We start from the raw sequence: 23,076 nt of genomic DNA, 5'->3' as shown, positions 1-23,076 counted from the left end.
CAGAGATTTGGACACTTGCATTTGTATTAACTCAGTTTCAGTTGAATTGTTTTGTTAAGCAGGGATACAGAATCTTTCTGGTTTTGATTACTACTTCAAAAAAAGAAAAGGGGGGAGGGAAAACGTTCTGCTTATTATTCCTGGGAGGGCACTTCGATAAGTGAAACGTTAAAGCTTGAAGGTACCTCAGTAATGTGTGCTGTCCCCCCACCCCTTCAGCACTAAGCACATGACCCCAGGTTGGCTGTGCAGAGGACCATTTGTTATGACCTAATTCTATTGAGCTTCAGCATCTTTTCCACTGCACCTCCCACAAACGTGGCTGTTTTTCCCTTCTTACCCTAACTGAGCACACTGTTCTCCTGGTGGTATCATTTTTGAATCATCAGCAGTTTAGGGTTGGTTTTTTTTTTTTTTTCACTTGCCACATTGATTTGCCTTACTTTCAATGTGATTTTAGTAATATGCCAAATAATGAGACTGAGGAACTGGGACAAGAATTCTTTGCTTACAGCTTGGTTTTGGGTGGGTGGATGGGGCAGTGCAAGGATAGGGGATGAAAGCTGTTGGTAGAACAGCTCTATTGCTAAGCACTGAAAACTGACTTGAATGCTCAAAACCAAAAAGCAAACAAAAAAGAACACCAAAAAAACGCCCTCACCTGGAAAGCTTAGAAGCAGTTTGATTTCTGTTGGCATCTCTGAGGTTTTGGTTGGCAATCAGGAAACTCTTTGCCTCTCTGTGTTTGACTTTGCCTCACTTCAGGTTCAAAATCTGCCTTTACATTCCTGACCAAAACATCTGAGCTTCCCTGTGCTAATTGCTGTACCCATTGCATTGTAATCCCTGTTACCCATTGCTATGGGTGAGATATTTTGTTCTGCCTTTTTCTCTTCCTTTCTTCACCCAGTCTGTTCTCATGCCTGTCTCCTGTGGCTTTCTTTCACTTCTCAGATCCTCCTCTCTCATTTCTGCCTCTCCTGTATCTCCTTGTAGCTGCCCTTGTTTGCATTGTCTCCATCTGTATGCTTTCTTTCTCTCCATTCCTTACATGCTCCTCACAGAACACAGAGCTGGCAGCTTATTTGAGCATAGCTTGGTTTTGCACCCACCAGGATCATCACTTCTCATTGCTCCTGTTAACACATCACCTCATAGTTGTTCTTTGTAGCATCAGGGACGTGATGGCTTTTATACATAAGGGTAAGAGCAGCGTCTGTCCTTGGTGGAAACAATGGAAGTAGCATTTAATTTGGGAGAAGGTGGTTGGCTTTTGGCAGTTCAGTCTTCAGAAGCACGAGAAATAAGTAGAAAAACTGTTAGTTGTGAAATGCTCATCAGAAACACTGCGAAGGTGCGTGTGTTGTGGAGAAGTTCTTGTTCACTGTAAGTTGTTTCATTGACTGATGGAGGGTTCTGTCAGCAGTGTTTGAGGAAGAACGTGGGAGCTGCAGTCTTCCAGTGCTTTATTTGAGCAGAGACCTGTTTCCAGGCTCAGCTGCAAGCTTGAGACGTGTGAGCTATGCTGAAGTCATTTTAAATTTGCTTTTATTGCTTAGCAGTGATTTTTCCATCTTTATGTTGTATTTTCTGCCCATTTGGAGGCCAAGTTTGGCCCGTATGGGTGCTGGAAATTCAGAAGCTGCCCACTGAGGAGATTCGGGCTTGTTGGGTGTTCAGTGCTGAGACTGTCCCAAATATGAAGAGTTCTGTGGTTATTTCCAAGGAAATGTAAGAGGTGAAAGACAGAAATGCAAAGGCTGGGATGCAGTAGAAGTTGAAACATGTGGGTAAGAAGAGAAGGATGAATGGTGAAGGCTTAGAACGCAGTCTGATTTTCTCCTTCGTTGAAGAATGTGACATTCAAGCACCAAACAAATAAGTATTTATACTGAACGACCATATGTTCACTCTGATCTCTGTAAACCTGTTGACACTGGCGGGGATCAGCTGTTACGTGGGGAGCACATATTGTTCTGAATTGATGGCAGCACTTTGCAGCGTTTGGGACTCATCCTTGAGTCAGTCTCTGCACGGGGGTATTATGGATTAATTTGGGGATGGGATAAAAGGGGAGTTTTGGAGCTGGCTGCCCGGGATGAGCGGGGTGGCTCTTTGTGGCCATATGCTCCCTACATTCTAGCACTTGTTGATTGAAGTGTATCCTCTCTGTTGAAACAAGAGCTGTTAAAGGCTTTGGGATTTGTTTATCGATGCATGTTTTGGCTTTGTAAAGGTGAGAGGGAAAAGGATTTGAAGCGGGAGTGGAGTAATCTTGGAAGGCTGATCTCTGCCATGGTTGGCTGGAACTTTTTTCCCCAGTTGAAGCCTCCTTTCTTAGCAGTTTCCTTTCTGCGTTCTAATTTGTTACTGGGATGATAAATAGTGGCTGTCAGAGCCAGCGTGCTCTTTGCTTTGGCTGATGAAAATGGGCCTGCTCACTGCTAAGGAGCTGGTTTACGAAGAATGGCTTCAGTGTGTTTTTAATGAATCTCATCAGGGATTTTTCTAGGCATGGCTGCATGAAGCTGCCCACCAGTTCCTCTGGGCAGAGACCTTTCTGTGCCTGCCCGGAGTTCTTTGGAGCTCAGTGGTGCTCTTGGTCCCACTGGGGCTTTTGATTCCTCCCCATCAGACAGAGAAGTGCCAACAGAGCATTAAGAAATCCTCGGGAGCCAGCTCTTGTCCTGCATAAACACAGTTATGCCTTTGCCTTGTTGGCGTGCCCTTGTTCTGTGCTGTCATGTAGCTCTTCATGAGGAGTTCTCTCAGTCGTGTCCTCCGAATCACAGAATATGCATATTTTGAATATTGCTATAAACATGAAGGGCTCGTGTTGGCTTTTGGAGAGCCCAGGAGCCGATGCTGGGAGCTCTGCAGTCCCACTCGGTGCTGCTGGCAGCTGAAGCCCCGCAGCTGAACCTGAACAATAAATGTCAGGAGCTCAGCAGGTTAAATAATAAAGCTTCTGGAAATGCTGTTGACTAATGATACTGGATCATCTGGGAACTTTGGGACTGAAACTGTTAGTGTGTTATTTCTATTTTTAAGTCCTTTGTGTTCCTTCCTGTAACGAGGGCTGCTGCAAGTGGCTTCTGGTGCTTGAATCAATACAAACTGGGTACAACGAATGTGGGCTGTTTTTCTAATAATCTTCCCCTCCCCGTTTCAGCAGTGATTCTTCTTTCTTGGCATCTTTGTCTCCAGATCCGTGTCTTGCAGTGGCACACACTTTAATCTGGAGGCTGTAGTAGTGCAGGTATGACTTCAGCTTCAGTTACATTTTTGATCCTAATGAAATAGGTCAGTTCTGTACCTTCATGTTATTCTGATGTAAGGCAGGCTGTCCTAATGCAGCGTGGACATGGTGTTGTATTAAGACAGTGCCTCCCAATTTCATTATAAGAGATAAAAGGCTTCCAGTATTTACAGAGCGCAGTACACATGATGTAGGTGAAAAGGGAGGGATGTGAAGAAGGCATCAGTTTGAATCTTCCAGTGAGGTTCAAAATAAAAACGTACGTTTTGCCCCTTTCTGCAGTAGTTATAGAAGTGTTACATAAATGATGCACTAATGATCCTGTCTTTCAAGTTGGAACTCAGTGAGGACGCTGTGTGTGGGTACGTGTGGCAGGAGGGGTGAAACCAAAGAGCAGCTGAGCTAAGGATGAGCTGTGTTAGCTGGAGAAGTGCTCCTAAGGAAGGTGTGTATTGATGCAGGGCATTTGTTTTACCCAGCAGATGGCTGTGTTCGTGGGCCATTCTGGTTCCAGGATCTGTGCAGGTGTGCGAAGGCTGCGTTTCACCTCTCGCTGTTTGCTTGCTGTTCTGAAAGTTGTGCAGGGAGTAAAACTGAATGTTGTCTGTGCTGTAAGTGCAAGCATTTGTTGATCACATTTTTGAGGTCTGTTCTGTATGACCTGACTACCAAACCCGCAGTGCTCAGTGTGCTGCTGAGCAGTGAATCTTTTTTTGCTTGTTTCTGTCCTAAATCCATACACGTTATCCATAGCTGTCCTTCCCTCTGCCCTGGATGGAAGACCTGTGCTGTGGCTGTGTCTGATGGAGAGGTGGCAGGCAGTGCCTGGCAAGGGAGCGTTGTCGAGCAGCAGCCAGCATCGTGTTGTGGGTTTGGGAGAGATGATGGAATGCTTCTATTTGAGCAGAGACCGTTTATTTCACATTCAAAGAAAGCAAAAGACTTTGAACAGAAGCTGCTGCAAAATGCTGTTCAGTTATTTTACTAAACCCTGGAGAGTCTCAGCAAAGATCAGGGCGCCGTGTGAGCAGGGTGTAACATAAGGCTGCTTGCTTTAGAAGTGTATATTGCCCTGTTCACTGCAAGTCTGCAGCAGGATGCAGGGCAGTCCTGAGGTTGGGTGGGGGGCGAGGAAGCAGGGCTCGTTTAGATGGCATTACCAACCAGGTCCAGCTGAATGGCCCCCGTTGGGCTGGATGTGTGGCAGAAGGGAAGTGCTGCTGGATGTTATGGTTACTGAATAACCATTGAGGCTGCTTCCTTGGTGTGCTAGATTTCGGTAGATAATTTTGTTTTATGGCTTTCTAAAAGTGATTTATGAACTGTATGCGCACGCTACCAGCGAAATCCTTTCGATTTGTGTTTGGTGGCAAAGGGCACACCCTGCCTGCAAAACAGGAGGAGGAAATTTTAACAAAAGACTTTGAAAAATTCCTGCTCTTACCAACAGTGCCAGAAGAACTTTAACCCATTGCTTCAGAACTCGAAAGGAAAACAAAGCGACTCCACCGGTCAGAACTGCAGCAGCTGTCAGTGCAGGCAGGAAGCTGGAAGTAGTGAAAATAAAGCCTAACAGGCTCAGGTTTGGGGGTCGGTGGTGGGGCAGGCAGTGCTCACATGTGCAGTTTGGCACTGGCTGGGCCCTAATGCGATGGCACACCTGTCTGCTTTGCCTCTCCCAGCTGAGGTTTAAGGGTAGACGTGAACTGGATGTAAGGCTTATGGTTTTTCTCAGAGGGAAGGAGAATGCCCACAGAAAGCCTCTCTCTTTGGTTTTGCTCAGCAGCCGCAAGGCTCAAATATGGGAAGGTGGAATCCTCTCAGAGCAAAGCTTGTCTCTGCTCTATGGGTGCTACTCAGTCAGTCGGGAGTAGATAAGTGGTGCTGCTGTGTGAAAACTGCCTGCAGAATGTGTGAATCCCAACATCTTATTCGGAAAGATTCCAAAGCGTGGCTTTCTGTTAGAGGATATGTAGGTCCAGATCAATCGGCTTTCTTCTTTCTTTCTTCCCCCCCAGCTCCTGCTCTTAATGGTTATTTAGAAGGGAAAACCTTTTAGGGAAGACCGGATGGGTTAAGCTTTGGAGTGCTGTGAGCTGTAATCATTAGCAGCCAGTGAAGGCAGTAAAGGGTGTTTATTTGCAGCTTTTAGCTTTGAGACTTTTGTACTCCTCCTTTTAGGAGTGCTGTAAGCTCAACCATTCACTTGGATGAGCTCTTCTGATGTCCTGAGCTGATACAAAGGATATTTTAATGGCAGTGGCATTTGTCTGGGATTTGGTTCCCAGATGGGTCATCAGCTGAGAGCTGGAGAAAGAAGTGTTTAAAAGGTGTCTGAATTTAGAAAAAAATCAGGGGAAAACAAACCAAACAGCTCATCACAGAGATCTGGTAAATATTTGGGAGGTTCTGTGAGAGCCTGTATGAAAAAAAAAAGAAAGAAATGAAATACCTGAGACAAAAGGGAAGTGGATCTTCCCTTTTTTTCTCCTGCTCTGCAAGCAAAGGGGCAAAATGACAAAGCAGAGCTCTGTGTGCCATAAGGGCCTTTGACCAAAGCCTGCTTCTGCTAATGCATCCGAGATCAATTGATTCCATGTTGTAAAGCAGGAAAAGCGTTTTAGAAACAATTCCTAGGCCACATTTGGATTACTGTTCATCCTTCATTTAAGTTTATTAGACTTTGAGGGACCCTTTACAGCTGCTGTTTTAACTCCAGCATAGGCACACACACGCCGAGCTCGCTAATGATTTGGTTAATGAGGACAGGTTTTGTAGCAAAGAAGAAAAGGACGAGGGGGGTTTTCTTCCCATTCGTGTGTTGTGGCAGACACTGAATGCTTTCAGGTGGCACTGGGTTCCTCAGGACCTTCCCAGGAGATGTTCTGCAGACCCTTGTGTCGGTAGCATGCTCTTATTTGTTAATTTGAGACTCTTTTATTGCGTGTGGCTGCTTAGATGTCTGCCTTCCCCTGTCTGGGGAGACCTTAACTCCCAGGTGGGCTTACAGTGCTGACTTTGATGTAAACCAGGTGTGGTAACAGCGCTTTTCATTATTAGGAGAATAGTTTGTACAAGCAGTGGCTTATTTAGGGATGCTGGCATCCCGTAGGCAAGCAGCAGGAATCAGTGTGGTCTGAAGCTGTTTGTTGCTTCAACCTATTTTCAGCAAATCTAATGGCTCGGGCTGGAAGCCTGCGGCATCTGTTCCCATCCAACAATGCAGCTACACCAGGAAATCGAGCTGCTGGATATGAATTGTGGAAAAGACTGCTGTGCAGCTGCTTGATGTTGCGCATTGAATGGGGCATATGGGATGCATTCATGTAAATACTGAATGTACTGTAGCAGGAGAGTCGATTTTGCCACCGTGGAGTTTTCATCTTGAAATGCAGAATGCAGGGTAAGGCCAGGAAATGGCATATCGACGTTCTGCAGTGCAGAAACAGCACGAAGTGTTTGCCACTGGAGGAGTGGGAGCGAAGGGGTTTCCAGTTCGTGTGCGGCCAGTGCACAGCTTGTGCTTCTGCAGCAGGTGGAGCAGAACCAGCGAGGCACAGAGGATCCCCACAGAGGATCCCCAGCGTGCACACAGCTCGGGATTGCTTCAGTGGAAGTGCTCTTGGAAAGTTCAAAAGGCCCGGATAGCTCCCATTCAACCCCTGCTGTATGCACAGTGAGTGGGGTTTTACCACATGAGTCATCCCTTTGCCATTGTGTTTCATCTTTCCTCCGTAGCCGCGGAGATCCTGCAAGTTCAGAAGTTCTAAATAAAGGGTTATGGGTTTTTTCATGCTGATAGTTGTAGTTCAATTGCTTCCTGGAGGAGCTGCATTTGATTAAAAGCAGAGCAGCAGATAAAAGTTGTGAAGTTGCTTTCCTAGAATGACTTAATGCCTTCAAACAGCACGTTGCAGTCGCTGTCCTTCTCTGTGAGTTTCTTTTGCAGCAGAAGCAGTGCCCGAGCTTCTGGTGGAAGGTATGTGAGCTCAAGCTGGAGGTGCAAGCTGTTTATTTTCCAGCCTTGGAAAGTGCTCTGATCTCATGATGCAAAACGATGAATGCAGCACTTATTCGGTGGTTTATTTGGGATTCTCTGGAGTGACTGTCTGCATCCTCTGACTCAGGGTGCTTGCCAAACGTCTTCCTTTTTCCCAAAGTCTGTCTTGTTTTTAGGAGGAGCCGAAAAAGGTTTGTTTCACATACGACCTGTTTTTAAACTTGGAGGGAAATCCACCAGTGAACCACCTGCGTTGTGAGAAACTGACTTTCAACAACCCCACCAAGGAATTCAGACGCAAACTTATTAAGGCTGGAGGGGTAAGTGCCAGAGGGATCAGAGAGCTGAGGAGGTGCTGCTCGGATGTGTGGGGATTTAGTTTTGTTCCGAGGTTTCTTTCTCCTTGTGTGCAGCCCAGTAAGCTGCAGCTCTCTATGTTTGTTGAAAGGACCCTGCCAGCTTTCACTGCTGGTGATGTGAGCGCAGCGCTAGGAGCAAAACGAAGCCGTTGCTTGTGTGATTAGTGGTGCTTTATTTTCAATTAAAATGTGGCTGTTAACATCAAAGCAATGAGACCCCCTCTGGAAATGCAGATCTGTGGATGCTGCGTGCTGTCTGGTGGGCAGTCAGGGTTATCTGTGACCTTCAGTGTCGCGAGATGCATCTGGATAGAGGAGCTCGAGGAAGAGAGAGGCTTCCAGTGTAGTTTTTACTCCTCTTGGCCACGGGGAAGCTTAATAGGTAGCATTTCTTGGTCAGTGAATGTCCTCTAAAGCTGGGTTTGGCTGCTTGTGACTTAGCTAATAAAAAATTAATGGAAAATACTGGAACTTAGAGGAAAAATGGGTGTGGGAAGGAGGGGAAAAAAAAAAGCTGTACTCTTGAAGGCACAATAAGGATGTGAGTTCCAACATACAGTCGTTGGATAAACTGTTACTTCTGGGAAATTAATATGCAGTGATAGACTGAAGAAATTATCCTGAAATAGGCAAATGAGTACAAGCCAGCCATGCAGTACACGAAGTCTTAAAACACAGACATTGTCATGGCTGTCCTGAGACACCCCCATATTTAATAACGTATAATTCTGGTTTCTTTAAGGACTTTATTCAGGATGGTCCCCGTGGCTGGCCGAGTTTTCTTTGGAAAAGCATCTTTCCAGCCTGAAGAATAAAATGTGTATATATAAGTTTCAGTAATAAATCTCAGGAGTAGTAAGTACTCCAAGCTATCTGTCCTGATCTTCCCCATAGAGGAGATAAGGAGGGATGCTGTTTCGTGCAGGTCAGCACTTGGTCTTAAGGTCCTGTCAAGGGAAGTGCCCAAAGTCTGCTGGTGTCTGTTTGTTTTCTAATGAGGGAAGTTTTGCTCCTTCCTTCCATATTTCCCTCGATCCCTGTTTGCAAAGTAAGAGCGTTTGCTGCAGATTACAGTTTCTGCCTTTATGCTCAGAATATAGGGGTTTCCTTTAGGAAAGGTGTTGATATTGCATGCTGTCTTTTATTCATGGTATTTCAAGAGTTGCCTTGAGACTGAGCATCTGGAACTGTCCAGACAACCTCTGCAGTCTCTATGGTAGAAAAAATAAGCGTATAAAGGATGAGCAGCATTGTGCTCACTGGGCAGGTGACTGGCTATAATCACGTGTTAATGGTCTGCTCAGCTTCACTCAGCTCTGTTTATCCTCTTCTTCACTGCCAGGTGATGGTAATGCCAGAGGGAGCAGAAACTGTTTCAAGGCCCAGTCCCGATTATCCCATGTTGCCCACAATACCGCTCTCTGCCTTCTCCGATCCCAAGAAGACCAAACCATCCCATGGGTCAAAGGTCAGTGAAACCTGCTTTTGTTGCCTTGAGCTGAAGAGTTCTTTCACAACGAGCTAACAAGAGTTGTTCAGTAGCTGCTTCTACTGGTTCTGCCTCTGAAAAGCTTTCCCTTGTGCTCTGAAGTTCAGTCCTGGGGTGATCTATATTGTCCCCATTTCACTGCAGCTTTTTCCTAGTAGGAGCTCGTCCTGGTTTCCCTGGGACAGGGGTGATTTTCTCCATAGTACCTGGTATGATGCTGTTTTCCCAGTAATTAAAAGGAGGTGGAGTCATCGATGACAGAGGCTGTCACCCTGTGTAAGCCTGAAATAAGAACGTCCATCAAAGAGTCCAGAACTTCTTTTCTTAGTATTATTTAATACCAGAGTAATGCAGCGAAGACAGCTTTGGAAATCTGTACATAAATGTGTCACTCAGTTCCAAACCAGTTAATGGACTGGAACTTACAGTGTCAGCTGCATCAGTCCTTTATTTGCCCTCTGAACTGAAGGAAACCTTTTTATGATTTGGTAGGTTTATCTAAAGAGAAATTTAGGGGAAAAAAAAACCAAAATACATAATTTAATTGGGAGGTCTTGGTGAGCTGTGTCTTCCTACTGAAGTGCAGTAGCAGATTGAGTTGTACTGAATGTTTTCTGGTTGTTTAGAGTTGTCCTTAATGCTGAAGATGAGCTGTGTGGCTCTTCTGCTTTCAGTTCTGTAGGTCTGGGGCTTTCAGTCTCACAGCAGGCTGATCAGACGCTCAGCTCTTCCTCTGTCATTAGAACTGCTTGGCATCGTGGTGTAAAAAGCATCAAGTATGTTTGGCCCAGCTGGTGATTTCAGGATTCTGTGTTTGCCTCAGCAGTTTGTAGCTCCTGAGAGGTTCAGGAGAAGCTTAAGCTTTCTTTGTCACTTGTGTAATAAGGCTGCTTTTGTGTAATTCTATGCAGGGGTGTGAATCCACGGGCAGTGTGCTCTGAAGCTGATTACATAGCCTTTATCAGTCCCAAATGTTAGCAGCAAAGTGTTTTTTGGTGTAATACCACCCTGATGCCCGCTTTCTTCAAGGCTGTGAGCACTCCTGGCACTTGGAGCACGCCTTCTGACATGCTGAAGCAGAATAAAGATGACTTACCTGGTAGTGCCTGATTTAATTTTGGTCAGGAATTACCCATTAGAAAATGGAGAAGACGAAAGAGAAGTGAAGGGCTCTGATGCTGTCAGTGTTTTACAGGCTGGTCCCGATTCTGTGACTAATGGGGGGGGGGGGGGGACCCATGGACCCACAGCCTAGGGAAGGGGGCAGGAGGAAAAGGGGAAAGGGCAGGGAGATGGGAGATGGGCCCAAAACAGCAGCAACGATCTGAGGAGGAAAGAGAATTTACTAAATAAGATGTGGGGATGCAGGTTGACACAATAATGCAATATAGTAAGTATTGAGGCTAATAAATAGAATGAGAGCATCCAGAACCAAAGGCCTTCCTGTAATGCTGAAGGCAGACAGGAGGGAGGAGCACGACTGCAGAGATGAGCAGAAAGGGAAAAAGGAGATGGCTTGTGAGTGCAGTTTTATCTTTCCCTCTGGACAGAAAACGGAAACAGAAGAGTGCAGAGTCCTCTGGGCTGTGTAGTCGTTCTCTTTGAGACAGGTATGCCCAGAACTACCAACAATCCTGGAGCTGGAGCATCAACTCGTTAACTCCCAGTGCTCTACGTGATGTTATGATGTGGAATATCAATAACAAAAACCGTAAAACCTTGACAGGCAGAAGCTCTGCTGAGAATTGCCAGTAGTTACAGCCTGTGAGTCTGCTCCTCCAGGCTGCCCTCTGAGCTGCCCTCAGATGTTAACCCTGCACATTAACTCTGTGTCGTCCTTCTGAAGGCCGTGGGGAGGAGCAGGTGGTGGTGAAATGTTTCGCCCTGTGCTGAGGCTGATGTTTGTCTGCTGTCATTTTTTGCCCAAAAACTTGAGGGAAGCCTGAATGTCTGCCCAGATGTTTATGAGTACATTTGCAATCAGTGGGTGTATGTCTACATGAAACAAAGGCTTTAGTGTGATACATGAGAATGAAATTCTGCACAGAATAAAAAACCAATGTCATACTAAGCTTGCATATTTCTGTTGCTAAATCTTAGGATGCCAACAAGGAAAGCAGCAAGGCATCCAAGCCACACAAAGTAACCAAGGAGCACAGAGAGAGGCCAAGGAAAGACTCTGAGAGCAAAAACTCCTCCAAAGACCTTGAAAGAGAACAAAACAAACCTTTGAAGGACTCCTCCAGAAAACCAACAGAGAACAAACTGCCTAAGGAGGAGAAGGCGCCTCCGAAAGCTGCTTTCAAGGAACCAAAACTGGCTGTGAAGGAGACCAAACTGGAGAACACCTCTCCAAAGGGTGGGCCGCAGCCGGAGCTGAAGTCTTCCAGCAAGAGGCCTTCCAACGTGGAGTCACCAAAGCCCAGTGCCAAAAAACAAAAGAAGAGCAGCTCCAAAGGGGTAAAGAACATCCTGGGGACGTCTCCCAGAACCTCGTCTTCCTCGTATCCAGAGAAGAAACAAACCAAGGAGAAGATGAATGCCAAAGTGGAGAAGGTAAAATCTGAAAGCGAGGCCAAGGAGATCAAAAAGGCGGTGGAAATGGAGGAGTCGAATTCGGAGGATGAGAATTCTTTCAAGTCAGAGGTGAGTGCAGATTGGTGCCTTACGATAATGTAATGTTCTTGAATCTGATCCGAGTCCATCAATGGGGCAAATAATTTCACTTCTGCTTTCTTCTTTTCAGAAACAGCCTAAAAAATGTAAAGAACTCTTCCTGCCATAGCCTGTGAGCAGTGTTACTGGCTAACGCTCAAATTACAACCACGTGCCATTAAATCTAAATAACTTGTGTTGTAAAACAAACCAAATTATGTTATTCTACTACTATTTTAAAAAGCTGTCTAAATATTTTTTTCCTCTTTACAACGAAGAACATTCCTCACCCTCTGTCTTCAGAAAATTGTTTTCCCAAAGAAGGCAAAAAATAGGAGGGGAAAGACACGACCCAGGTCCAGACAGACTGCTTCTCTTGTGTGCTTTTATTTACTATAAAGAGGCTGTATATCTTCTAATGGGATTCCTGGGTTTGTATCGCATGGGTTTTTGGACTGCTTGCTTCTTTGAGAAAGGTTGGTTTGACTCGAGTGAATCTGCTGGGGATGATTTGCATTGTGGTTTAATCAGCGCTGTGGGGCTGTGAGCACGGATGTGTTTATTTGAGAAAGGGTTTTCACAGAAAATTTCCAGTCGAGGAGTTTGTTAGGGAAGTGCTAATTAAAGATAATCTGCAAAGATTTTTCCAGATCAAAGTGTGAATTTAGGGGATTAGAGAGAAACTGCTTCTCTCCGTTTAGAGCTTTGCGACCAGAGCGCAGCAGTGTGTGCTGAGCCCCTTGTCTGTGCACAAGGTGCATGGTGCTCTGTGCAAGGTTCAGTTCTCTGCCGACCTCTGAGCCCTGGAAGTTTTGTACTTGGTTATTTCTCAGGTCTCCTCCCTTGGGGCTCAGCCCACAGCTGTGAGCTGGTAGTGGTGGTAAGGCTCTGTGAAACCACGGCCCCTGTTTGTGTCTGCTGCAGCCCTGCCCTGTGCCCTCCACGCTGCGCGTGCCTCCGTCCTCCCCTGCACCAGCTCTGCTGTCTGTTGGATGCTTTGCAGAGCCCTTGGTGTGAGCCCAGGAGGAGAGGAATGCTCAGGGAGTTGGAGGGCAAAGCGTGGCAGCTGCCAGTCGGACCAGCTTGGGTTTCTGTGGAACGTGAAGCATGGGGATCTGACTGCATAATGCATTGGCACCGGCAGCAGAGAAAGCTGCAGGAGTTCTTTTTCCATCCTGGGGGGCTCTTTTTGCTCCCAAGGCTGCAGTTTGCTGCTCCGTGGTTTGTGCTGGTACAGCTGTTTGTGGATCTGTGTGGTAAGCCACATCACTAAAGTGAGTGAGCAGCTGGAGGTGGACCGGGGCCCGGAAACTCTTAAATCAGCTTTGCTGCTGAAGCCAACACATTGTGCAACGTGCTCTGGGGCTGCAGCTCCTCACTGCTCTGAGCTGACATCCTCGCAGGCTGCTGCTGAAAGGAAGGGCCTTGCTCTCATTTGTGCTGCTGGCATGCGAGCTCGTGTGACTGCAGAGGGCTGGAGGAGTTCCTCCTTCCATTTCAGCCCCGCTGAAAGTTGGTTGTGCCTTTCTGTGTATTTGATTTTTTTCCATCGAGACCAGTTCCCTGATGTGGCCTCGTGTTTGGCTGCCTAAATGCTGGTGCTGACAAAAGGGAGAGGCTGAGACGTGGGAGCAGGATTGCTTCTTCCCTTTGTTGGTGGGAGCTTCGTGCCGTCGTGGTGAGCTGGATGGGCTGGGTGCCTTGGATGGCTGCAGCAGCACAAGGGGGGTAAAGCAGAAGGAGGAAGGGGCTGCCCAGTCCCTGCCTGCTGCTTCTCCAGTCCTGGTGGGTCATTGCAGGGGAACACCTGCCAGGTTAGCAGGAATGAAGGTGATGGGATGGAATCTGAGGGCAGGACACGAGCACTGTGTTCTCTGATCTTAAAAATAGTGCTCTTCACTTTGTGGTAATTTTTCTCAGCAAATAAGGCTGCTGTGTGCCACTATGTCAGAAACTGGCATTAAATCCTTCTGCTTTGCTGCCAGACAGTTGACAAGGGTGACGCCCATTTTTATGTCCCCCATCCACTCCTTTTCCTTTCTTAAAGCTGAGCAAATGCAGCTCGAATCTTTGGGTGAAAAACTGTAGGGAAGGACACTGAGTGCTGAGATGGAAATCCTTCTGCTGCTTGGACTTCTTAGTGCCTGAAGCTGCTGATGTGCCTCTGCCTGCTGATGGATCATTCTGAGAGCATGAATGTGTGCTGTGACAAATCTCATCCACCAGCGAGGATGTGAGGGTTATCTGTGGCAGGATTTGGTAGCAGAAATGATAGCTGGGTTCCCAAGAACGAAATGGAAACGTTAAATTTCCAGGGAGTTACTCCTAAAAAAGCCCCAAACCAGCGGGGTGGCACTGCAGGAAGTCAAGAATCTTTATCCTCGATTGCAGAGAGGCAAAAACCCCCCGGTTATTGCAGCAGTCACTGCTGCTGGGGAGGAAATGGTTATTTGCCTGCACTGCCACCTCGTGGCCCTCACGTTGCAGCACCCGAAGGCTCTGCTGCTCCTGGTCTTGTTTAGAAACTTGGTGTAGCATTAAACCTTTGTTCCTGGATGCTGTCAGTAGTGCTGGTGCTTCGAGCTCTTTATTCACACGCGGTGCAGTGTGGTGGGCATCAGTGCTGCCTGCTGGGCCAGGTTCACAGGAGTTAGCTGATCTGTGCTGTCAGAACGAACTGGCAGCAATGCAGTGCATCACTCAGGTCAACACAGAAACAACTGTTTGGAGGACGTGGTGACACTGGAATAACTTTTAAATCTTGGAACTGTGTGGGTTGGGTCCCTTTCTGTGCTCAGTGGGTTAAAATCTGTGCAAATCCTGGGGGAAAACTGGCGCTGTGATGGGGGGGCGTCCATCTGCCACCTTCTGCCACCCCTCTGAGTTGAGCAGCACGGAGGGTTTTGTCGGGAGCTGTTGGTGCCACAGATGTTGTTTTTGTGTACCTTGCACTTTGTGTGTGCTCTGTAATTTCAGTGATGTACGACGCTGTGTTTGTGCTCTGTGATTCTCCAGATTAGAAGGATTAAGATTCTTTTTCTTTTTTCCTTTTATGGGGGGTTAAGTCTGTCCAGTCCAGCCCTTCCAACTCCAGCTCCAGCTCCGACTCCAGCTCCGACTCCGACTTTGAGCCATCTCAGAACCACAGTCAAGGTGTGTTGCCAGAACTGAAGTGCGTTACAGTCGTCTTTGTGTAAAGCTGAAAGGCTTTTGAAAATTAGACCTGCTCCCCAGCATCGTACAGCAGGTTCACGTGGTTTCTTCTATGGAAGTGTGCGTTGAAGCTGTGATGCTTCAGCAGAAGGCAGTAAGGTTGTAGTGTAAATACAAACAAGCATGTTCCTTGTTTTGGCAGTTATTAACCATCAGGACTGGGCTCTTTCCCCCCCAGACTTCGCTTTCTGCCTCAGTGGGTGTTGCAAAATTGAAACAGCAGTGTTGTCTCCTCGAGAAACCTCGTTTGACGTTAATGATAACGAATCCAATCCGTGTCAGAGTTTGGCTGCAGTTCTGCTGTGTGTCTCACAGACAGGTGCTGCAGCTCTCTCTCCCCTCTGCTCGCAGGGCCGCTGCGCTCCATGGTGGAGGATCTGCAGTCGGAGGAGTCCGATGATGACGACAGCTCCTCAGGGGAAGAGGCAGCAGTCAAAGCAAACCCCGTCAGCAGGGATTCCAGGTGGTACCGAATCACGATGGGTGTCTGCTGTCCCTTTGCCCTCTGTGTTTGGTATTTTTGCTCGGAAGAATCGAAGCCATAGGGTTCTGTGTGATGGGAGAGTGAGGGAAAGAGGCAACGCAGGTGTGGCGGTGAAAGCAGCGGGGTGAGAACAGCAGTGGGTAAGGAGAGATGAGTGGAGCTCAAAGAGGAAGCTGCTGCGAGGTGCTGTGTGGAGCTGGCGGGTGTGAGTGACTGAGCTCCTCAAAATAGTCACCTAATTGCCATCCTCAGATCTGTGCTGCACGGAATGGTGCGTGACAGCTTTCATCTGCAGAGATTAGAGGAGTGATGTGGGCGCTGTCAGCGTGTGCCGCTCACATTTGTGCTGCTGCTTCAGAACTGAGAGGTCTTCATCTCCACTGATGGTGCAGGCTGACAGTTGGTTGCTTGGCTCCCACGGGACTTGTTTAACAGCTGCTTCCTGCTTTAGTCAGTGAAAATAGTTGAATTTTGTCCTTCTGCCCTCAGGAAGAGCTGCTGTAGCCAAAACCTGGAGTCTTAGACTGAATGTTTGAAGCCACGTGCTTGGACAAGATAGCAGCTGCAGATTGCAAGTGGTGTTTGTGTTCCACAACAACCAAAAAATCCTTTGTATTTTGCCATTATCAGCTAAATTATTATCAGGAAAGGAGATTTCTTCTAAAGCACAATTTTTATACTGTTGAGGGGATGAGCGGTGGCTTTACAAACTCATCAAAAGTAGGATGCAGCTGTTGGGCAGGAGAAGAACGGGATTAAAGAGGAAATCTCAAAGGTCATAGCAGAAACACTAAGGTGATGTGTTGTTTTTACCCTTCATCTGGGCAGTGTAGGGTTCAGTGATGAGGAACAGAATTAGTGGGAATTAGTTTCCCTTAGCTGTCACCCAAACCACGTGCACTTCCTGAAGCTTCCTGTTGATGCTAATTCTGTGCTGCTTGTTTTTCAGACTGAGCCTCAGCGACAGTGACAGCGACAACAGCGCAGACTCCTGCCTGCCCAGTCGAGAGCCTCCCTCTGCTCAGAAGCTGCCCCCAGCAAACAATAAGGTATGGCAGCTGTGTGCCCACACAGCACTGCTTCCTGCTCTGTGAGCTGTGGGTAGCAGCAGTGCTCCTCTGTTCTGCTGTGAGGTAATTTCAGTGCTGTGCACGCAGGCTGTTGAAGCAGCGCGTTGTCTGAACTCACGTTTGTCCCTGCTGTTGATTTGTGTTGCCCTCAGGCATCTGGAAGAAAAAGCCCGGAGTCTTGTAACAAACCAGAGAAGATCCTGAAGAAGGGAACCTACGACAAGGTGTGTGTGAGGATTTGCACATTGTGGTACTGCTGTGTAGAAAACAGCTGGAGGTGGCCAAGCTGGTTCACATTGCTCTGTGCTGGCAGGTTAACAGCTCGAGTGTAATGATAAACAGATGTTGAAAGGACAGACGTGGGAGAGGGACACCATAGGAACTGTGTGCATTAGACTGGGACACCCCCGTGTCTTTGCCATGTGCAAGATGTTAAAATGGTTTTATTTGCCCTTTGTGTGACCCACTGGTGTGGCTGCTGCTGCAGTAGTGAGCACCTATTCATTACAAGGCAGTTTTCATCTGCCTTTGATCTTACAAACTAAAGATTGGACTTTCTTTGGAGCTCTGCTTTGCTGTTTTAGTTGAATTCTTTGTTTGCTGAGTGAAACTCCCTTCTTTCTTCCCTCCAGGGAAAGTCAAGCAGTGTGTATGCGTGCTGCTTTTAAGCAAATACTCAAATCTCGAGTTGTCCAGGACGTTCTCCCCACGGTGGTTTATTTTTGTCCCATAAATCAAGCAGGAGCTTTAATGCTTTTCTTGAGTCTAATCATGGAGATCCTTAAACTAATCAGTCTGTAGCTCTTCCCCTTTTTTAACACGCTTCCAGCAGGAGAATAGATCACAGGATAAATGTTTGATGTTGGTTTAAGTGTGGTATTGGAGGTGCTAATCTCCTGCTGGCTGCACAGCCTTTACCACTGATACTGTTAATGTAGCTGAGATAGCTTATCTGAGCAGAGCTCTGTAGGTAATGGTGTCTTTTATTAGACTACTTAATGCAGATAGAAGGGGACACCCTCGAGACCCATTGAAGGGAGAGGGCCTGAAATATCATCAGCTTTTACAGCTGCCAGTGTTTTTGTGAAGATATTAACCCTCCCAGAAAGTGAAGCATTCCGTAGAGCTGCAGTGTTCTGGGAGAAATGCTTTTCTGTGCATAGCTGTGTTGGGGGGAAGCCATGTCTCACAGCTTTTTTGTTTTCCTCCTGCCTTGGTACAATTACTTACATGGGTTCAATTTTGCTGATACAGACATGAACAACTCTGAGAGTGCTTTAGAAATTAAGAACCCATCCCCTGTGAGCAGCAGGGGCTGCAGTGTTGAGATTAAAAATGAAAAAACAAAACCAGCCGAACAGCCCCTTATATAAGAGCAGCAAAAATGATGCTGAGCTCATAAACAATCCTGGGCTCCCCATTGTGTTGCACACAGGCTAACGAGGAGCACAGCACTGCAGCTGAACACTGCTCATCTCTGTGCGTTGGTGCAGCTTTCCTCAGCAGTGAGTTACTGGCGTGCCCTGCTGATGGAGAGCTGCACTGAGCTTCACCACGATGCATTTCACTGCGTTGAGCTGCTCTGAGCTCAGAGGTTCTGAACAGAGGCTTTTTTTAACGAAGCAGCTGAGCTGGTGGTGTTCAGACATCTGCATTGGTGTGAGGTCTGTGGTCTCCCAGCACTTGATAGAGTAGAGGAGGCAGCACAAAGTGTAGGGTGAAATGGGTTAGGAGCGCGTCTGAAAGAGCCTGGAGCTGCTCCGATCGCTTTGGCAGTCACACAAACATGCCACATGTGTCACTATTTCTGTTCCTGCCTCCTTTACAGGCCTACACTGATGAATTAGTGGAGCTTCACAGGCGACTCATGGCACTACGAGAGCGCAATGTGCTGCAGCAGGTAGAGATCATTGGTCAGCTTTCTGTACTCTGGTAAACTCCGTGTCCAAGGGTCTCAGGCAGACCCCTGTGATGCTTGGCTTTTCGCTGCCTCTCCTTCTTGAGATGGTCTGGTTCACTTTAAATGCAGATCTGTAGAAAAAAAAAATCAGATGTGCATGCGTTGCTTTTGTTGAAAAAGGCACAGAAGTGTGGTTTGTGCATCTCTCTGTCGTTCTGGTAGCTGTCCCAAAGCTGGGCTGTCTGATGGCAGAGGAAACGTGCCCAGGTTGCTTCCCAGACTGAGTTAGAGCAGGAGGAGCTGCTTTGCTTTTCTGGGAGATTTTCTGGTTGTGAGAGGCACGTGACTCTGAGGCTTTTCTAAAGGGATACAGAAAGGAGAGGAGGGTTGCTTTGTATCTGCCAGTCCTTCTGGGGTGCTTAATCTTTACGGGCTCTATCGATATTGCTGCTCATCTCCGTTACAGATTGTGAACCTCATTGAGGAAACGGGGCATTTTAACGTTACCAACACAACCTTTGACTTTGACCTCTTCTCCCTGGATGAAACAACTGTTCGTAAGCTGCAGAGCTACCTGGAAGCAGTAGCAACATGACCTCGGCCTTGGAAGCAGGCTGCTTTTGAAACCAGAAATCCCCTTTATTGGTACCAGGAAACGAACCCATGGAACTAGGCCTTCTTATTCTCTCGATTCACCCGAAGCACTGCCTTAGAGAACAGCCATGCTCTATGAATGCACAGCCAGCTGCACTTTCTTGTAGGCTTCAAACAAGCACCCATATTGCTGAGTCTGTCCTCCCCAGCTTCCTAAGTCCGCTTGGGCGCAGGTCCTGAGCAGAGCAGAAGAACGGCTGCGCCCGACCGCAGCGCGGCCCTTCTGGTTTTACTTCAAGAAACTGTTTGAAGGACGTTTGCAGGCAACTCTGAGACCTGAAGAAGCGCGGGCGATGTTTTCCTCCCCAGGTCTTTGGGACCAGCCTGCAGAGAGCTCCGGTCAGTCCGGTTTCCTTCAGCTCCGTGGAGAAGCATCCGTGCCGCGTTGGCTTTTACAAAGCTCGCCGAGAGGCTGCTGGTGACAGAGGAGCTCTGGGAGTCTCGTTGGTCCGCCGTGGAGGAAAGCAGACAGATGCTGGTTTGGCTCGCTCTGTGAGTTGTGTTGCAGTTGGGCACGGAGTGCTGCTGCCGTTCGGTGGCTGCAGGGCTGTGCTCTGTTCCGGCTGCCTGCAGGGTGGTTTGTGCTCCCTAAGAGGCCCTCTCCAATCTGCTGTGTCCCATTGGGGTCTGGAGACGTCTTTGTTTGTTGACCTGAGCTCCTAAACAAAGTCTCACTCCTTTCAGTCTGCTTTAACTGTAATAGGACTACAAAACTGTAAGCTGTATATTTTATATATATATTATATATATGTATGTACTGTATGTATAAGAAGGGCCTAGTTGGGTCTTATGATTTTAAGGGTGTGTTTTTCTGTTGTTTTTTAATGGCTATGGCAGGGGAAGGGCGCTTAGTAAGATTGACTTGTTTGTTAAAATGCCTCTTGTGGACAATTTTTAGTGTATGAAAGCTGAACAGCGATCTTCAAAGCGTTTTGTGCTCTGGAAGGGACTCACCTGTTGTCTTTTTCATTTGTCAGTGTTGAAAAACTTTGCCAAAATACGTGATTGGTTTTGTTCTATGTTCTCAAAGAGGAATCTCCTACAGTGGCCCCTATAGTAGTGGCTGTACTTTGGGAAAACCAAAACAAGGGAGAATTTTATCTCGGGACACACCTGGAAAACACTGATGTAACACCGAGTGAGACCAGGTTCCTTTCCTCCTCCCTCCTCCCCCTCACAGCCGTGCAAGAAGTGGCCGTGAACACTAACCCAGAACCATTTGTGTATTTCTAGTTAAACTAGACCTCCAGGTGTCGTCTGTGTGCCGTGTGGGTATGGGGAAAGCCCTGTAGCTCTTATCAAAGCTGTGTTACACTCCTGTTCCCTACATTCAGTATTTTTGGGGGAAGAATTGCTCCTTTTTTTCCAATCAGCGTTGTAAGCTTTTGCCAAATGCTGGGTGGGCTGCTGGCAGTGAGGAGAGCAGCTCCTGAGGAGCCTCTGCTCTGTGCAGAGCCGTGGGGGGCTGCGTGGCTCCAGGGTTTGCTGTCCCTTCTCAGTGATGAAATTGCAGTCCCTTGTTTTGGGTTCCCCCTTTCTTTATCATGGAAATGTTGCAACTAATCAACTGAAGTGGCAATATGATGATAAGCTTGTTTGAGTTGGGTCATGTTGACCCGATTCCCATTAATTTTGTCTTTGTACCATCTTTCATGTGTCTCGTGCGTGTGTATATACCTATATATATAAAAAGAAAAATAATCCAGCTCATGCCAGGTGCGTTCCCTATCACAGCAGTGATCTCAGCTGCTTTCTTTCCTGATGGACGATGCCAAGCCTGGATAGAAACCCTGTGTGCACAGTGAGAAGGTGGAGGAGAGCAGGAAGAGGAGCTCAGCTGCTGATGGGATGTGCTGCGCTGGAGATGGCAGATGTGGCTCACGAGCGTCCACGGCTTTGCTCTGGGTGTGGTGGGTATTTGGAGCTGCTCCGGTCCCCGTCGGCTCTGTGGCACACAGGAAGCTGCCCCAGCCCTCACGCAGGGTGGGTTTGTGACCCTGCCGTCCCCAAAGCAGTGGAGCGGTGGTGACGGGCAGCCCAAGCCACAGTGCTGATGTTCTCCCAAGGCCTTTGCCTGCTCTCCCCACGAGGTCTCCTCCTCCTGCAGCTGTTCCAGCCGCGCTCTCTGTCCTGGCAGCAGTTTCTCCTGGCGCTGTCAGGATCTGAGTCGCCGTCCTGCCTCCATCACACACGGATCTGTCGTCACTGCCGCTGCCCGTGGGGCCGAGCGCTGCGATGGCGTTCCTGAGCCTGGCTGGAAGCACGCGGGGCTTTTGCCCACAGCTGTGGCATCGTCCTGCCCTGGAACCGACTTTATTTGTGAAGTCTGACGAGCGTCGATGGGAATTTTGTTCGGTTTTTATAAGAAGTATTTTACACATGGATTTTTTTAGACTCTTTATAATCTCCTTGAAAACCCAAAATAGGATTGTTCCCCCAGCAATAGTTCTCCTCCATTGTGTGCACATGCTGATTTGTTACTAAAAGGTTTCTTGCAAGTACTTAGTTGTTCTACAGAGTTGTTGTTTTTTGGGGTATGTGGTAGCGTTGGGGACCGCAGGAGGAACGACTCTGCAAACAAAGGATGGTCGAATTTGGGCCTCATCTGGTGTCCCCTCCTAGTTGCATATGGACGAGTTCCCTGTGTAGATTCTCTATAGGCTGGCTGAATGCTGTTCTGGACATGCCGTGTACAGGTATTTGTGGATAACGTGTTTGTTCTTGTGTCACTCTTGAGAGCATGGATGGATTATTGTTCAATAGGAAGGAGGTGGCGGTGCTGCTGTCAGCATTGCTTCAGGTCTTCGAGGATGTGTAGTAGCATTTGCATTGTTTAAAAAAGGAAAAATATATATATATCCAAAATTGACTTCTAGCCATAACGGTTTTTCCATGGAAAGTGGACAGAACTCGGTTACTTTCGTGTCCTTCACCTCGACCCTGAAGGCACGGATCAGTGCTGGTCGGTCTGAAGGCTGTCAGAGTTGCTTTGAATGGCGCTGGAGGTTAAGATCAGGACGCAGCTTTTCCTTTGTCCTTGGCCTTCGTATTAAAGGGCAAAAGAAGGGTCAGGAGAATTTTCCTGTTGTCTCGGTCTGGCATGTATTAAGCCTTGAGGCTTTGATTACTGACATTTACTACTAAAAAAGAAAGAAAACAAAAGGCAGTAACGCTGGCTGGCTCCCGGAGCGCCGGCTGAGGAGTCGCGGACGCGTTGGTGACAAGACTGGCTGCGCTGTGGTCAGGCTGGATACGTGGAAGTGCAATGGCTGCCACCAGTTCTCAGTGCTGTGTGCTGCGCCAGCATCAGAACTGGCAGAGAAATGGATGCAACCATCCAGGAGCGGTTTGTCAGATCTCGGTGGTGTTTGGTGGGAGGTTCAGACTCAAGATGAGCTCGGCCCATCTGCTCTGCCCGCGTGGCACCTCCAGAGCGCTGGAGCGCGGTTGGAGCTCCTCTGTCCCACCCCAGGTTCACCTCAATGCTACAGCCATCCCACGTGGTGCTTCTGAAAGATGAGAACTGCTCGGCGTTGCCGTCATGGGGGCACGAAATAGCCATCAAAAACGGAAGAGATGAGTTTGCACTCCTAAAGAAAAATGTAAGTACTTCAACTAGGTAATTTTTAATTGTATTTCTGCCTAGAGGTATTAAATACCTTCTCACTTGAGGATTTTCAGAGTTGTGTTGGGAAATGAATTCTGCTCTCAGCTGTAAGAAGTTCAGCTGGCCCAAGACTAACTTCAAGATGACAAAAATAATCATGTTTGTAATACGTTACAGGATTGTTTGTCCTGAATTTTAAACCTTTTTGTTAAATTTGTGGAACTACGGAGGAATTTTCTAGAAAAAGTGAAATAAAGTAAGATGGAAAAGTACGACTTCCAGGGTTTTCTGTTCATTGCATTGCTTCTGCACAGCCGCATCCGTGGTCACCTCCCTGTGTTGAGTCGAAGCACTGCAGCTGTGGCCTCAACCTCAGACCCAGCCCT

General features: G+C 47.5%; 1 protein-coding gene across 3 annotated transcripts in view; it reads left to right on the top strand.

Annotated features, from left to right (window-relative positions):
- The window catches only part of MLLT1 (MLLT1 super elongation complex subunit), a 29,590-nt gene extending 6,625 nt beyond the window's left edge, over positions 1–22,965 (top strand). The window contains exons 4-13 of one of the 3 annotated variants that reach the window (XR_006181656.1): positions 7,436–7,579; positions 8,961–9,086; positions 11,208–11,753; positions 14,819–14,915; positions 15,327–15,438; positions 16,409–16,508; positions 16,682–16,753; positions 18,358–18,429; positions 18,896–19,575; positions 19,657–22,965. Coding sequence is in view for 2 of the 3 variants with exons in the window: in XM_042887542.1 (XP_042743476.1) it covers positions 7,436–7,579; positions 8,961–9,086; positions 11,208–11,753; positions 14,819–14,915; positions 15,327–15,438; positions 16,409–16,508; positions 16,682–16,753; positions 18,358–18,429; positions 18,896–19,024 (1,398 nt within the window). In the remaining variant the exon portion in view is untranslated. Of the gene's footprint in view, positions 1–7,435; positions 7,580–8,960; positions 9,087–11,207; positions 11,754–14,818; positions 14,916–15,326; positions 15,439–16,408; positions 16,509–16,681; positions 16,754–18,357; positions 18,430–18,895 lie in introns of all 3 variants that reach the window. The other 2 variants (XM_042887543.1, XM_042887542.1) reach the window with 2 other exon arrangements.
- The last annotated feature ends 111 nt before the right edge of the window (positions 22,966–23,076 follow it).

Source organism: Lagopus leucura, unplaced genomic scaffold, assembly GCF_019238085.1.
Source record: "Lagopus leucura isolate 7727_CA_CO unplaced genomic scaffold, USGS_WTPT01 Super-Scaffold_100091, whole genome shotgun sequence".
In the NCBI taxonomy this organism is placed as follows: domain Eukaryota; kingdom Metazoa; phylum Chordata; class Aves; order Galliformes; family Phasianidae; genus Lagopus; species Lagopus leucura.
Note: the sequence above shows the minus strand (reverse complement) of the source record. Positions and strands in the feature narration are given on the sequence as shown.